Source organism: Nilaparvata lugens, chromosome 14 (assembly GCF_014356525.2).
Source record: "Nilaparvata lugens isolate BPH chromosome 14, ASM1435652v1, whole genome shotgun sequence".
Classification (NCBI taxonomy): Eukaryota; Metazoa; Arthropoda; class Insecta; order Hemiptera; family Delphacidae; genus Nilaparvata; species Nilaparvata lugens.
In genome coordinates, this window is record NC_052517.1 from 22,743,091 (window position 1) to 22,761,264 (window position 18,174).

At 38.5% G+C, this 18,174-nt stretch overlaps 1 protein-coding gene across 1 annotated transcript; it reads left to right on the forward strand.

Moving 5' to 3' along the window:
• The first annotated feature begins 2,855 nt into the window (after window positions 1-2,855).
• On the forward strand, window positions 2,856-15,787 carry LOC111053767 (5-hydroxytryptamine receptor 2A-like). Its single transcript, XM_039441216.1, has 6 exons — window positions 2,856-3,014; window positions 6,466-6,713; window positions 10,456-10,841; window positions 13,627-13,742; window positions 14,480-14,759; window positions 15,289-15,787. Exons 1-6 carry the CDS (start codon window positions 2,914-2,916, stop codon window positions 15,769-15,771), a joined length of 1,614 nt encoding a protein of 537 aa, XP_039297150.1. The 5' UTR covers window positions 2,856-2,913; the 3' UTR covers window positions 15,772-15,787.
• Window positions 15,788-18,174: the final 2,387 nt, after the last annotated feature.

Sequence of the window (18,174 nt, forward strand, 5' to 3'; positions counted from 1 at the left end):
TTGAATGTTTTTTCAAGATAAATAAAAGAGTGTGAGTTGATCAAAAATATAATTTCATTTGAATCGATCAATGATGAATAGAAGGAAATAGAGAAATGATATAAATAGAGAGAAATAGAGTGATAAAAGAGAGAGAAGTGTGACAGAGAGAGATCGATTAATTGAGTACTTATTAATGTGAATCACAATATAATACTGGCTTATATCAATAGCTTACAATACAGCAACATTATAGATGAATTTACATGATATAGACTAAGAAAATAATTATTGAACTGTATATGATAATTATGAAAAAAGCAAATTGTAATAACTATAGATAATAATCATATTGTTATGCATGTACATAAATTGGCGGAGCTTTGGACATATCAATGTCCATTCTTCGGAAACAATATACAAAGTATCCTTCCCTCACTAACTCTCTACCAAAAAAGAGTTGATGAGAGAGACAGAGTTAAAGAGAGAGTGAAAGAGATAGAGTAAGTGAGTAAATATCTTCAGAAAGAGATATGAGAGATTGATTGATTGATTGATTGAGTACTTGATTGATGTAGATTACAATATATACTGGCTTATACACTTATATAAAATAGCTTACAACAACAAAATTATAGATGGATTTACATAATATAGATTAAGAAAATAATTATTGAACTGTATATGATATGGAAAAAGCAATTTGTAATAACTATAGATAATATTGTAATGCATGTACATAAATTGGCGGAGCTTTGGACATATTAATGTCCATTCTTTGGAAACAATATTCGAAATATCCTTCCCACTAACTCTCTACCATAGAGAGAGAAAGAGGGAAAGAGAGAGAGACAGAGTGAAAGAGGAAGCGTGAGAGAGTTGATGAGGAGGAGAGAGTGTGAAAGAGAGCGAGAGTATGAGAAAGAGAGATAGAGTGAGGAAGACGGAGTGAGGGAGAGAGAGTGTGAGAGAGTGTGAGACGATATTCCAATAACATCCAAATTTTGTGTAAACTTAGGTCTGTGATCATTGATATATCCCTGCTTTAGAGAGAAAGAGAAAGAATGAGAGCGACAAGGAGAGAGCTGAAAAAACTGGGAGCGATTATAGAGATAAAGTGAGAGGAAGAGAGAGACTGAAAATGACAGGAGGTGGATGAGTGAGAGAGGATGAGCAAGTGAGTGGTTGGAAACTAATATCACCCAATTTCCTGATAAATCAGCTGCATCATAGTTAATATATCCCTGACTATCAATAGTTGGCCTATTTTGGTGATGTCAATTATTTATCCATCCCTTGATAATTTGTCAACAAGTGGGCTATTCATATCATGATTATTACTCTATAGCGAGGTCCACGTTATAATGGCAGTATTTGATTAACATTGGTGTTGCTATCCTTGTCTATCATTCCACAAAGCAGATAGCGAATGTATCAAATCATAGTGTTGTGTATCGAGTTGAGATGATACTGTATCATATTGTGTTGATACTGTATCATGTTGTGGCTGTTCTTGTTCTATGGTGAGGTCCACGTTATAATGGCAGTAATTGATTAACATTGGTGTTGCTATCCTTGTCTATCATTCCACAAAGCAGATAGCGAATGTATCAAATCATAGTGTTGTGTATCAAGTTGAGATGATACTGTATCATATTGTGTTGATACTGTATCATGTTGTGGTTGTTCTTGTTCTATAGTGAGGTCAAAGTTATAATGACAATATTTGATTAACATTGGTGTTGCTATCCTTGTCTATCATTCCACAAAGCAGATAGCGAATGTATATAATCAAAGTGTTGTGTATCAAGTTAAGATGATACTGTATCATATTGTGTTGATACTGTATCATGTTGTGGTTGTTCTTGTTCTATAGTGAGGTCCACGTTATAATGGCAGTATTTGATTAACATTGGTGTTGCTATCCTTGCCTATCATTCCACAAAGCAGATAGCTCTATACTCGCTTGTGTCTATAGTGAGATATTCACGATATGGAATCAGTGAGAATGATAGGAATACAGAGTTGCCGATTCTCTGTTATGTCAATGCCATCTGTAGACGGTAGCTGATACAGGTTTATTGATGTAATATATTAACTGTTCATTCTCGTTTAAAATGATGAATATTATATTTTATTAAGCAAGAAATTATATTTTTATATTTTAATAATGAATTTTCATAATCACGATAGAATAATCACGAATATATATAAACAAAATATGATACAGTATCAACACAATATGATACAGTATCAACATAACATGAAACTGTATCAACATAACATAAAATAGTATCATCTCAACTCGATACACAACACCATAATTTGATACAAAACTTCCAAGCTTTGAATTAATTCTACAAATCATGGCATATCTTCTCATGCTATATCTTCTCTACAGTATCACACAATATTATATAGTATCAACATAACATGATACAGTATCATCTCAACTTGATACACAACTCCATAATTTGATACAAAACAGTTATCGGCTTCAGTTAACAGTGACGTTTGCAACATAAAGGTCCTTTACCATGGCATATCACCACAGATGATACAGTATCATCTAAATATGATACAGTATCATCTCAACTTGATACACAACACCATAATTTGATACAAAAAACTTATCGGCTTCAGTTAACAGTGACGTTTGCAACATAAAGGTCCTTTACCATGGCATATCACCATAAATGATTCAGTATCACCTCAATATGATACAGTATCATCTCAACTTGATACACAACACCATAATTTGATAAAAAACTTCGAAACTTTGGATGAATTCTACAATCCATGTCATGTCTTCTTGTGGTATCTTTTTTCTATGATTATATGTTTGTTGATTAATATTGCTATATTTGTTTCAGATACTGGGCTGTGACAAATGTGGACTACATTCACACAAGGAACGGGTCACGTATTGTGACAATGATTGTCGTGGTATGGTCAGTAGCACTGGTGGTCAGCCTGGCACCTCAGTTCGGATGGAAAGACCCTGATTATTTAGACCGGATCAATCTTCAACAGAGGTATGTGTCTATTTTATCTATTATATCAAGCGAGCAATCCATATATATATATTTGAATGGTTTTATATTCATGTCCAACGGATCTCGAAAACGCCTCTAACGATTTCCACGGAATTTGGAACATAGTAGGTTTATGATATAAAAATTCGATTGCGCTAGGTATAATCCCTGGGAAAACTCTTTGACTCAAGACATGAAAAGGATAATGATTATTCATCCTTGGGAAAAAACAAAAATCTGGTGTGGCGCACTCACACAACTTTCATTGCCGTTATGAAAATTGATCACCTGACGCTAGTGTTCCCGCGCATCTCAAGTCCACTATTCAAAGATTTGAGCCAGCTGGTGACAGGGCAATAACGCTGGAGACACACGAAGTCTGCTATCTCTTCATAGTGAATGATTTAATAGAATCAACAGTTGCCAACAGTTTGCAATTGAATAATCTTTTTTCTCGAATTTCGAACTTATTTTCAATTTTTGGTGAAAATGCTACTGGACATTAATAGTAGAGATTTTCATGCTTAATCTTTTCCATTTGGAATTTCTTGTTCAAATTGTATCTGAAGCCTGATAATTGGGAATCAAAAATCAAACTTTACCTAGATGGGGCGGAGCTCCTGAAATTTTCACAGATATGAGACTTGTGGCAGTTGATAGAGCTTAACAATGACTATTTTAAGTATGAATTTGATCAAAATCGTTGGAGCCATTTTTGAGGAGATCGCGAAAAACGCTGTTTTCCACAACATTATCGCCATTTCAGCCGCCATTTTGAATTGCATTTGATCGAAATTGTTCGTGTCGGATCCTTAAAGGGGAAGGACCTTAAGTTCCAAATTTCAAGTCATTCCGTTAATTGGGAGATGAGATATCGTGTACACAGACGCACATACACTCATACACACACACACACACACACACACACACACACACACACACACACACACACACCACACACACACACACACACACACATACAGACCAATACCCAAAAACCACTTTTTTGGACTCAGGGGACCTAGAAACGTATAGAAATTTACAAATTGGGGTACCTTAATTTTTTTCAGAAAGCGATACATTCCTTACCTATGGTAATAGGGCAAGGAAAGTAAAAAGAATAATGATTATTCATCCTTGGAAAAAAACAAAAATTAATTTCGTCGTCTGTTGATAATGAACGATGTGAGTGCCTGTGTGGGAGAGAGACAGAATTATGCTCAGCTGTTCAATCAATCAGCTTATCCCACGAGAAATATTATCTAGAAATGTTGATCGACTTGATCAAAATAATCTGATTTGTTGACATGACATGGTATATCATTCGGTATAAAAGTATATCATAATTTTTCAAAGTTCATCATTATTTTACAGTTTTAAATGATTAGCGGCTGTTATTTTGTTATTCAATTTGGTTTGTAAACAATCTAAATTAGATATTTTTTGTTTTGAAATGTGTTGACTGAAAATTGGATCTGAATTCAAGTGTATGGAACATAATCTACTTTCTGGACTATTTATAGTTTATGAATAAAAATTCGGGGAACAAACAGTTTTGGGCTGTGCCTGTTAGTTCTTCCCAAACATTTAAAAGAATTGTCTTCGGTTTATCAGAAGTCAATAAATAAATAAAGAGCAAAGCTCGGTGACTCGATATTCAATATTACTATTGTTATAATATATCATCTATTTGCATATATAAGGATCAATTCACAACAGAGGTATTATTGGAAAATATGATTTCTCGCTTCATGAAATATAATTGATTATCTTGAACGAGAATGAACAGTTAATATTACATAATAAACTTGTATCAACCACCGTCTATAGAAGGCATTGACAAGACACAGGATCGGCAACGTTGTTCTCCTATCTTTCTCCACTGCCATTATCACGTGGACCTCCTATAGGCAGAGCTACGGGACCCTGACTATACACACCATTTATAGTGAGGTCCACGTTATAATGGCAGTGGAAAAAGATAGCAGAACAACGATGCCGATGCTCTTTATTGTCAATGCCTTCCATAGACGGTGGCTGATACAGGCTTATTCATGTGATATAAACTGTCCATTCTCGTTTAAAATAATCAAATATATTTTATTGAGCGAGAAATCATATTTTCCAATGAATTTTCATTTCATCCATGATGAATTTTCATAATTGAGATGAAATATCTTGTCAATGAATTATCAATTCTACATTGTTGAAAGACGATCTGGCAACAAGGCAAAGCGAGAGAGATGAAGCGCTATCCGATTTGTTGCATGATAGACAAGGATAGCAATATCATTGCTAATCAAACACTGCCATTATAGCGTGGACCTCACTATGGAACAAGAAAAACCATGAGCATGATACAGTATCAACACAATATGATACAGTATCATCTTCACTTTATACATGACACTATGATTTGAAACATTCGCTATCTGCTTTGTGGAATGATAGACAAGGATAGCAACACCAATGTTGATCAAGTACTGCCATTATAATGTAGACCTCACTATAGGGCAAGAACAACCACAACATGATACAGTATCAACACAATATGATACAGTATCGTCTCAACTTGACACGGAACACTATGATTTGATACATTTGCCATCTGCTTTGTGTGATTATAGACAAGGATAGCAACACCAATGGAATACAATCATTATAACGTGGACCTCACTATAGAACAAGAACAACCACAACATGATACAGTATCAACTTAATATGATACAGTATCATCTCAACTTGATACACAACACTATTATTTGATCTATTCGCTATCTGCTCTGTGGAATGATAGACAAGGATAGCAACACCAATGTTAATCAAATACTGCCATTATAACGTGGACCTCACTATAGAACAGGAACAATCACAACATGATACAGTATCAACACATTATGATACAGTATCATCTCAACTCGATACACAACACTATGATTTGATACATTCGCTATCTGCTTTGTTGAATGATAGACAAGGATAGCAACACCAGTTAATCAAATACAGCCATTATAACGTGGACCTCACTATAGAACAAGAGCAACCACAACATGATACAGTATCATCTCAACTTGATACACAACACTATTATTCGATACATTCGCTATCTGCTCTGTGGAATGATAGACAAGGATAGCAACAACAATGTTAATCGAATACTGCCATTATAACGTGGACCCCACTATAGAACAAGAACAACCACAATATGATACATTATCAAATATAATATGATACAGTATCATCTCAACTTGATATACAACACTATGATTTGATACATTCTCTATGTGCTCTGTGGAATGATAGGCAAGGATAGCAACACCAATATTAATCGAACACTACAGAGCTAAAGGATCTGGACTTTGTACGGAATGTAGAGATTTTGTAGAATTACGTCTTCTGGAATTAATATTTTCATGTAACTTTAATTTATCGATCATTACTTATTTTTCAGATGTCTAGTCTCCCAGGACATAGGTTACCAGATCTTTGCGACCTGTTCCACCTTCTACGTTCCGCTTCTAGTCATCCTTGTTCTCTATTGGAAGATATTCCAAACGGCGCGAAAGAGAATTCGACGAAGGAGGGCACAAAGGAATGCGGTCCTGGAGGCGAATAGGAGTGTGAAGGAGACGGGAGATGAAGGACAGACGAAAGAGAGCCGGGGGGGAAAAGGACGTTGCATTTTATTACGAAGAGGAGGTTTGATTGATCGATTGATTGCGTACTTTATCTATGTAGATTACAATACTTACTGGCTTATACACTTATATACAATGGCTTAAAATACAGAAAAATTATAGATGAATTTACATAATATAGACTAAGAAAATAATATTATTGAACTGTATATGATATGAAAAAAGCAATCTGTAATAACTATAGATAATATTGTAATGCATCTACATAAATTGGCGGAGCTTTGGACATATCAATGTGCATTCTTCAGAGACAATATTCAATATATCCTTCTCACTCACTCTCTACCAAAGAGAGAGAGAGAGAGAGTGAGAGAGAAGAAGGAGGAGCGAAAGAAGAAGACTACATCTTCACTGTAGTCCATAGAGTAACAGAAAACAATATTGAAATCATTTTTCGAATGATTATTTATTTATTTATTAGGTTAGCAAAAAAAAATACAAGAATCGGAAAAGAAAAAACAGGCTATTGCCTAAAACTTCTTCAATTTCCTAATTTAGTTTTAAAATTGTCCAAATATTATAGGTTATGTCCATTCAAATTTCTACACCAAATCACAATCTAAAATATAAATTAGAATAAAACAAACAATTTTAAATTTGGATGGATTAATAATAAAAGTTTCTTAAAAACATGAAACAAACTATAAATTCACAAAATAAAGAATAGAAACACTTAAATTTTGAGCTCGAAAATATCACATTCACCTTAGCTATATAACTATATATTATTTGATGAGAATGTGAGTATTAGAAGTAGAAGCTCAGGAAGAAAAATTAGAATAGGCCTTTATTCATCCACTGTGGTCACATGACTCACAAAATTAGGGAAAGGAACGGTTTTGAGCTTTAAGCCTGTTGAAGCCGTCTTTTCAAAAAGGCCTTCTCTGATTGGTTTTATTCATTTATTTATCTATTGACCGAACGTAGTGGGGTCTATGTTTCAACTCGATTTTATTTTGTCTGTCTGTATGTAACGCGATTACGGCCAAACGCGTTGATAGAATTCGATGAGATTTGGCAGGAACATTCCTTTTTCAACTGCGCGTCGATGTATACACAAGGTTTTTTTAAATTTTCTATTTCAATAATAACTAGCCGTCCGGCTCGCTTCGCTCGCCATATCCGTCTAGCCAGGGGGCTCCGCCCCCTGGACCTCCGACTGGATCGTCAAAGATGAGATCAGCAGGCTCGCTTCGCTCGCCTGCATTTTTCATTTGAGTATTTTTATCATATGTTAGGACAATCTAGTCGGGGGTCCAGACTAAACGTCTGGCTAAACGGATATGGTGTCACAAAGTAAAATTGTGACGGAAAATATTGTTAAATAATTAATAATATTGAAGAAAGACGCTCGGCTATCAGCAACGCTAGCCGACCGCGGAGATAAGGAAGGTACCGATGGCGCACCATCTTCCGCGCATCGAGACGATTTCCACCGCCTCTGGCGGCGGCACAGCTCCATCCCCTCCACTTTGGGGGAGTATTTAAACGCCGGACGAGCCCCAGTCCAGAGCATTCCGCTCACAACCTTCCTGCTCCTGGTACAGCGGCCCGTTGGCTGCCGTACGTCCCCGACCTCCTGTCCTGGTACCGCGGCCCCTTGGCTGCCGTACGTCCCTGACTTCCCATCTCCCTAGGGCACAGCGGACCGTTGTCTGCCGTCCCTATTCTTCCTTCTCCCCAGGGCACAGCGGACCGTTGTCTGCCGTCCCTATCCTGTCTGTCCTTCCTTTTCCTACTTCACTGGAGCGGAACCGAGGCCGTAAGGCCGATACAAGATTACATCAAAGTGGTGTCATCAGAGAAGAGAGCGACCTTCACGCCGTCAGAAGCACCAGGAGGTGCTGTTCACGCCAGCTGAGGCACAAAGAAGAAGGAAGAGGAACTTCGACTTGCCTCCTTTCCCCGCCCACATTACAACTGAGCGAAGTCATCCAGGAGCAACACCTGGGTATCAATCACCCACCTCTGAAGCTACTCAGGGTGTACGTGATAGATTGGCGCCCGCACTTGGGGCACGAGGCAACGAAGTAAGAACCATGAGTGAACAGGGAGAGTCTGATTCAGATGCTCAACACCAGGAGCTGACAGAGGATCAGTCGGTCGAGGACATAAACCCCGAGGTGATAGCCGACCCCAGAGTTTCCTGGATCTATAAATTGAAAAAGGAAGAAGCATTCAATCTTCTACAAGATTGGGGCATAGTGTCATCTGGAACACTTGCTGAGTTGAGAAGGTTGTTAGTAGAACAACATAAGAAGATGGCTGTACGTTTTCCCAGCCCAAGACCTGGAATAGTGAGCAGAAGCAGTGAGGAATCCGGACACTCAGCAACAGGTACTCATGCTGAAGTTGGAACCAACATTCACACAAACCCCCTCATGGACCCAGGGGCGGTATGTGACAAAGTAAGAAGCTGGAGACTGTCATTCGATGGCAGTCAGATGCTCCCAGCTTCTTAGAAAGGCTAGACGAGCTACAACAAGCCTATGGGCTCACTGGCAACCAACTACTAGTCGCGCTACCTGAGCTACTAGTTGGTAAAGCTACTCTATGGATGCGTAATCGTCGTGACCAGTGGAAATCGTGGGACAATTTTGTGACAGATTTCAGATCACGCTACTACCCACTCACCTATGAGGAGGACCTCGAGAATTTAATACAGGCAAGGAAGCAAAGGGAAGGTGAATCGTTTGACGAATTTCTCGAAGATGTACTGACACTCATGAGGCGCCGAGGAGGTTTTACAGACGAGAATAAATTACAGAGAGTGTATAAGAATCTCCTCCCACGGTACAAATTGTATATTCGGCAATCAGATGTTCATAGTATCAACGAATTGGAAAAATTCGCGAGGGAGTATGAACAAATAAAAGCAGAGGAGAAACAGAATAGACAGAATTCGAGAGTTCACATGATTGAGGACACGAAAAAGATTACAAGGCTCAAGGTTGAGACAGTTATACCCCTACTAGTAACAGACCATCTCTTAGTGAGTCTGAACCCATGTGTGGGCAATACAAGAGACCGGGGCACTGGAGATCACACTGTCCCGATATCCCACCATGTAAAAGGAGCGGAAAGAGAGCACTGAAATGTGTCTGTGATGTGCAGAAGGAGAATAAAACTCCGAACAAGACAGCAGTGATGCGAACAGCACACAGGATTCCTGTGATTGAAGAGTCATCAAGAGACAACAGACTATTCATTGCCGTAATAATCGGCGGTAAAAAGTGTCAGGCCTTGCTAGATACGGTGCTGAAGCTAATTATATGAGCAACGAGGTCTATGAAGTCATCCGGAAAATAGGGATGATACGAAAAGAACCAGCACGTCACCGCGCGATATTAGCTGATGGACGGTCAACCCCGTTAAATGGGAAAGTGACTACTAATGTGACCATAGAACAAATCACAGTTCCACTAGTGGCATCTATAATGGAAGGACTTGAACAAGATCTGCTATTAGGCATGGAATTTATGCGTAAAAACAGAGTGAATATTCACACATTCACAAGAGAGGTGGAGTGGGATCCTCCCAATTGAATCCTTCAAGACAGCCAATTATGTTGCGATCACCCTTATCGGGGAGTAGGACAACAAAAGTCCCAACAATATCAGCTGTACAATCCGAATCTCAGGACAACAAGGATCACGACAAAAGGATATTCATGCAGGTTGGTTTGAATGGAGTTGAACTCAATGCTTTGATTGATGCCAGGGCAGAATTGTCATATATTCCAGAACAAGCATCTTCGGGCAACATAGTGATGGATCACAGGGAAGAGATGACTGACTCTCAACGGCAGGCCACGATTCATGCTCCAGCCACCAACACAAGTGGTGAATCCGAGAGGGATGTGGAAGAGTCAATACCACCCCCTACTGTCATGGATGTGGAGGAGTCAATACCCTCCTCAACTGAAATGGATGAGGAAGAGCAAACGCAGTCTTCAACTACCAATGAAGTAGTCCCACCGTCCCAGGAACCCAGACCAGGCCCCTCTCGAAATATGGATCCAGTGCTGTGCCACCGCAACACAACATCAGGCAAGCGCAAACGGGCTGGCAAGCCACGCATAAAAGTCCGATTATCAAATGGACGATGTAAATATGTACCTGTGGACCAGGTATAGATGAAGCTCATAGCGAGTGTCATACACCTCTAAAGGTGATGCCTGAGAGGTGTACACCTCTTAAGGTGATGCCTAGATGGCTCACGCCTTTAAAGGTGGTGCCATAGAGGGCTCCCCGCCCCCCCCCCAAGTAGGAGTGGGGTGTCACAAAGTAAAATTGTGAGGAAAATATTGTTAAATAATTAATAATATTGAAGAAAGACGCTCGGCTATCAGCAACGCTAGCCGACCGCGGAGATAAGGAAGGTACCGATGGCGCACCATCTTCCGCGCATCGAGACGATTTCCACCGCCTCTGGCGGCGGCACAGCTCCATCCCCTCCACTTTGGGGGAGTATTTAAACGCCGGACGAGCCCCAGTCCAGAGCATTCCGCTCACAACCTTCCTGCTCCTGGTACAGCGGCCCGTTGGCTGCCGTACGTCCCCGACCTCCTGTCCTGGTACCGCGGCCCCTTGGCTGCCGTAAGTCCCTAACCTTCCATCTCCCTAGGGCACAGCGGACCGTTGTCTGCCGTCCCTGTCCTCCCATCTCCCTAGGGCACAGCGGACCGTTGTCTGCCGTCCCTGACCTCCCATCTCCCTAGGGCACAGCGGACCGTTGTCTGCCGTCCCTGTCCTCCCATTTCCCCCCAGGGCACAGCGGACCGTTGTCTGCCGTCCCTGACCTCCCATCTCCCTAGGGCACAGCGGACCGTTGTCTGCCGTCCCTGTCCTCCCATTTCCCCCAGGGCACAGCGGACCGTTGTCTGCCGTCCCTGACCTTCCATTCCTCCAGGGCACAGCGGACCGTTGTCTGCCGTCCCTGTTCTTCCATTCCCCCAGGGCACAGCGGACCGTTGTCTGCCGTCCCTGTCCTCCCATCTCCCTAGGGCACAGCGGACCGTTGTCTGCCGTCCCTGTCCTCCCATTTCCCAGGGCACAGCGGACCGTTGTCTGCCGTCCCTATTCTTCCTTCTCCCCAGGGCACAGCGACCGTTGTCTGCCGTCCCTATTCTTCCTTTTCCCAGGGCACAGCGGACCGTTGTCTGCCGTCCCTATTCTTCCTTCTCCCCAGGGCACAGCGGACCGTTGTCTGCCGTCCCTATTCTTCCTTCTCCCCAGGGCACAGCGGACCGTTGTCTGCCGTCCCTATCCTGTCTGTCCTTCCTTTTCCTACTTCACTGGAGCGGAACCGAGGCCGTAAGGCCGATACAAGATTACATCAAAGTGGTGTCATCAGAGAAGAGAGCGACCTTCACGCCGTCAGAAGCACCAGGAGGTGCTGTTCACGCCAGCTGAGGCACAAAGAAGAAGGAAGAGGAACTTCGACTTGCCTCCTTTCCCCGCCCACATTACGACTGAGCGAAGTCATCCAGGAGCAACACCTGGGTATCAATCACCCACCTCTGAAGCTACTCAGGGTGTACGTGATAATGGCGAGCGAAGCGAGCCTGACGGCTAGTAATATAATATTCCCAGGATTGAAGTAGCAGTGCCCAATCAATTTTTCCGCGATAAATGCATTTAAATCTTGAACTTGGTGCCAACCTAACAGTCAACTCAACTTAATGCCAACCTGACAAAATCATTAATTTAGTTGCCAGTTAATAACTGTTTCGAAAAGGTACTCCATCTAGATTATAGTTCTATAGTAACATATGATATGGAAATTTCAATTATAATCAAGAGATTGGGAGAAGAAGAATATACATGCTAAAAGACGAACTTTAAACCCTTAAAAACAACCCTTAGAGTTGAAATATTGCTAAAAGATTTCTTAGTGCGCCTCTAAAGGGCCAACTGAACATACATACCTACCAAATTTGAACGTTTTTGGTCCGGTAGATTTTTTGTTCTGCGAGTGAGTGAGTGAGTGAGTCAGTCAGTCAGTGAGTGAGTGAATGCCATTTCGCTTATATATATATAGATATAAAAAGAGAAGGAATACTCCATACTCCATATCACTATATATATCATCTACTTTGAAGATAGGATCAATCAGACTATAGAATTATTCATAATCAATCAGCTGACAAGTGAATTAGGCCTATTCATTAATCATATGGGATACAAATTCAAACGTGAACTGAGTTTATTAACAAAAGTGGGTTTTTGATCTTGGAGAAAACAAATAACAATTTAAGATTGAATTATGATTTAACCGTAAATTTCAACTGAATCAACTAGGACAGGTGACGTCAGATACTTTTGACCAGGTAAGAGTGTATGAACGGCACAATATGAGAGACTACCAGCGTCATAAAGCTTCACGGGAAAGAACTACGAGGACAATATCATCTTGAGATAACAGTAAAAGTTGCGACATAAACGCCCTATACCATGGCATATCTACTTATGCTATTGTTTCTCTATGCTTATACCCAGTCTCTCATGGGTTGATCACGGTTGGAATTTAACCGGCTTTTGTGCAACGGCACTGAGAGGTTATGGATCTCTCATAACCTCACCTGGAGCGATCTTGTATTGGGAATCAGTTATAGGCTGTCTCAGTATGGGGAGTTTAAACCTTACATAATAAAATTATGTTAATTATTAATTATTATTGAAATAAATCTCATTGTATTCCCAGGATTGAGATCTTGTGAGGAAAGGTTGTGTTCTACTCAGTCGTCTAATAGTAAAGATTCATCTAATATTTTTTTGTCATCGTCATTCAATTTCAGCTGTTTTAAATCCATGAAATCAATCCGGTAAACAGCTGATTTTAGAACAAATAAACATATTATTCTCATTACAGCATACTATACTGTAATAAAATCATATATGTTTTCTTTAAAGTCGTGTATGTTTCCTAGTTCCGAACTTGGAACAGCAAGACTGCTACAAAAACTGCCTTTTAGTGCTCCAGGTGGAAGTTTTGTCAATTATGATCATAAATTCCTGATTCGTAACTTGTAAACTAGGTAATGTTTATAGAATGCATCTTAGACTAGTTATGAAATAGATACGGCCCATTGTATGTATATTCATACTGAAACTCGATGAAGCCAACATCTACTGCCATATCACCATATCGTGACGTCAGCATCGGATAGAAAACTTTTCTGTAGAGTTTGTAAATTAGATAGATCTTATCTTTCTATGTATAATAATCTTTAATAATTTACTTCCATCTGAAATAGACACAATCTGCTATGAAAAATAATTTAAACAAAGTCTACAGAAAAGTTTTCTTTCCGATGCTGACGTCACGATATGGTGATATGGCAGTAGATGTTGGCTTCAGAGGCTAGACTTGCCAGCATGTCTATTCTATAACTGGTCTATTGAATGCATGTAGTAATGTCAGCACAAGAAGGTAATGTTTTCTGTTTCTCAAAAGTGATTATTCTTTTCTACATTATTATGACGAAAAATAGTGTACATTACTTGGACGTGAATGTCTCTTGCAGTGCTCGAATGAAATTCTTGTCTCGGCTTACACCTCTACTAGAAAATCTCATTCTCGCCTGCAAAAGTCCCCTTTCCGTCCTTGTTACGTAAGATATTATTATTCTACATCGGGAGTGATTGCTATTCGAAACCTGGGTTCAGACTGGAGGACTCTTATAAAGGCGATTTTTTCTCAAACATTTGATACAAAAGTGAAAACTTTGATACAAAACTGATTTTTCTCAATTTTTTTCAACAGGTTTCTCCGTTCAAGTCGCAGTAAATGTGACAACCAGCAAGCCTCTCTAGCTTTAGTGGAAGGACAATCCTCGACCGAGGTTCTCGCTGAGGAGGAGGCACAGATCAGCAGTGAGGACCAGGTGACTGGAGCAGGAGGAGGAGGAGGAGGTGGAGGAGGAGGTGGAGGAGAGGGAGAAGTAGCTGTCACCACTGCCTTTACAATATCTTCGCCTAGCACTGATACGAATCATAGGGTGAAGGAGGAGGATGAGGAAGGGAAGGAGGTGAATGAGAATCAGGTGAGGAGAAGATGGAATAGAATAGAATGAGATAGAGTAGAATGAAGAGTATTTGAACAAAAATTTATTTATTTATTCATTTCAGAAATTTATTTATTTATTGGATAGATTGACAATACAATTTATAGCAAGTTACAGATAAAATAAGAATAGTATCAGCTGATTGGAAGCAAAATGTGCATGTTTGTGGTGCATAAGTCTGTACACATGCTATCATGGCGATTCTGTTCCTCAAGCCGCCATTTTGTCACACCGTTGAGTGGGAGGAGACTGTCAAGCTGGGTCGATGGCAAAATAGATTATGTGTATCTGTACAAATTATGTGTTTGTCAGGCTCCATTCAATCTAGTAGAATTCAAAAGGAAGGCAAAAAAATGTATGTCCAAAAATACATGTATGTGTAACTGGCCGAATATACATTGAGCACTTTAAGACATTACCACTTCATAAATTCAATAATTATCAATCCACATCAAATAAAAACAGTAATTATTATTAATAATAATTCTTGTTTGATTTCCTCTTCCAGGTCACAAACAACAACACAGCAGTGACGTCAACATCGCTAAGCTCCGCCCACTTACCTCCACCATCGCTGGGCGCCGCCCACTTCCCGCCTCCGCCGCTAGGCTCCGCCCACTTACAGCCTCCACCGTCACCAAGCCCCTCCCCTCTTCCCAGCCACACCCCCCACCACCCAAAACGAGACCTGAAGAAAGAGTCACTGGAAGTGAAACGTGAGAGGAAAGCTGCCAAAACTCTAGCCATTATAACTGGTGCTTTTGTTGTGTGTTGGTTGCCATTCTTTATTATGGCACTACTCATGCCTCTCTGTGAGAGTTGTACGATTAATAATTATGTGGCGAGCTTTTTTCTGTGGTTGGGATATTTTAATTCGACATTGAATCCTGTGATTTATACAATTTTTAGTCCGGAGTTTAGACAGGCTTTCAAAAGGATGCTGTGTGGACAGGGTAATGGTGGCAGGGGAAGGGGAAGAAAGTTGAGGTAAAATTGAAGGGGGTGTTCTACAGAATTTCCAAATATCTTTTCGACATTTTTTACATGATGTTGCAGTATTTCTCACATCTTCCAAGGTTTGGATATAGAAAAAACTGAACAGAGGAGGCGACATTTTATGATATTTTCAAAGTTTTTGACACAATTTCCCATTATTTTCCACATGATTGAAAATGAGCAAAGGGAATGGGGATCAAGATAAAATTCAGGTGGAACTCAGGGGGTCTCTAGCATTTTTTAAGATATTTTTCAAGCTTTTGACAATATTTTACACTATTGTTTTGCAGAATTTTCAAGTGGGTTAGAATTGTTGTATTCTTGAGAGTTTTTTTTCCAATTTTGACTAATTTGTCCAAATTTGTTTCAAATTCCTCAAATTGAGTTGAATCATTGTGGGAGTTTTAGGGTGTATTTAAATATTACTCAAGCTTTTGACAAATTCGACACATGAATCAATCAAACTATGCGAACTATTGAATTTGTCGATCTCTACAATAATGGAATGGACAACAGTATTCAGATCTGAAAACTAATATTTTTAGATTCAGTTAATTTTATTTTCCGAATCAAATTGTAGATTTCATGATAATAGGCTCTCTTCACATTAGAAAAACATAGTAGAGTGATTGTCCATAGCTGCTGAGTTTGTAATATAATACAGTAATGTACTCGAATATATTTAGAATTTGTAAAAGAATTCTTGTAATTGAATATTAAAACAATAATATATAAAAACTATTCAATCTGGGAATATGTAGATAGCTGTGTTTAAAATTTGTAAAAATATTGTTGTAGTCGAGTTCAAATAAAATATAAATATGTATATTGTAATCTGGGAAGTACATCTATGTATATATAGATTTGTAAAATGATTGTAATTTGAATGAATATGTATAAGTGAATTAAATACAGTGTATACTCATGCCCTATAATATGCAATAAAAATGATTGTATTGTATTAAGAAACTTATATCGATTGTTATTGTGTGATTCTAAGTCTCATAGATATACTGTTCAAGTATTCTATATAGTGTAAAAAAATGATTTATATTGGATAAATTAATTGTTGAAGATATTGAATGATAATATTATGAGAGCGATTTAATGGAATCCACCAAAAATCTAGCTATTATTGTTATGATATAAGAATTCCTGTTTTAAATAGTTTAGGATGTTTTGTAAACTTACATAGGTCCAGTGAAATGAAAACTGTAAAATTAATTGTAAATGTTTGAATATTGAAGCTTTGCATGAATTTAGATTAGATTTAAGTGATGGATATTGTTAAAAGTATTGTCTATTGTACTATCTATACTATCAATAATCGATTATTGTACTATCAATATTTTCGATTATCCTAATATCGATATTATCATTTATCATACTATTGATATTATCGATTATCATTCTATCAATATCATTGATTCTTGATTATCGTACTATTGACCTTATCGATTATCATACAATCAATATTATCGATTTATTGTAGTATCTATATTATCGATTATCATACTATTGATATTATTGATTATCGATTATTTAACTATAGATATCTTTGATTATCGATTATCATACTATTGATATCATCGATTATTCTACTATCGATTCTAGATATTGCACATTCTGTATTATCGACTATTATTGTGGAAAGTTTGGACTTTGGATTTGTCAATAGCAAAATTAAGAATTTATCGGAATACTGCTGAAATAGCTTGTAGATTTGTACTGATAACTTCTAATATGTAATTAATTCATTATAAGTTGTATAAATGTAACTTGTATTTGTAATTCATAACTGTTACTTCTAGCTTGTAAATTGTAAATGCAACTTCTAATTTATATGTAACTTGTGAATTGAAACATTGAAATAATATTAAATGCTTGTAAAAATTATTGCATTGTTCTTCAAAAGTTTATTGGATAAATATTGTACATAAAAATATTATAGTACATCTAGATTAAGGTATTGACAATGTAATAGCATAGAGAAACAATAGCATAAGTAGATATGCCATGGTATAGGGCGTTTATGTCGCAACTTTTACTGTTATCTCAAGCTTATAGTCCACGTAGTTCTTTCCTGTGAAGCTTTATGATGCTGCTAGTCTCTCATATTGTGACGTTAATACACTCTTACCCCAACAAAAAATCTACAGTAATCGGCTTGAGATAACAGTAAAAGTTGCGACATAAACGCCCTATACCATGGGATATCTACTTATGCTATTGTTTCTCTATGGTAATAGTTTATGGATGTCCGACCTACCTTTGGTTCATAAAATAAGTAAATTCGTATGGCTTTTGTTGGTGGGGAGTCCCTTACGGGAACCTTCAGTTCATAATGATGTATTTAATGTATGTCCAAGATAAAATTGAAGAAGATAGGTCTGGTTGC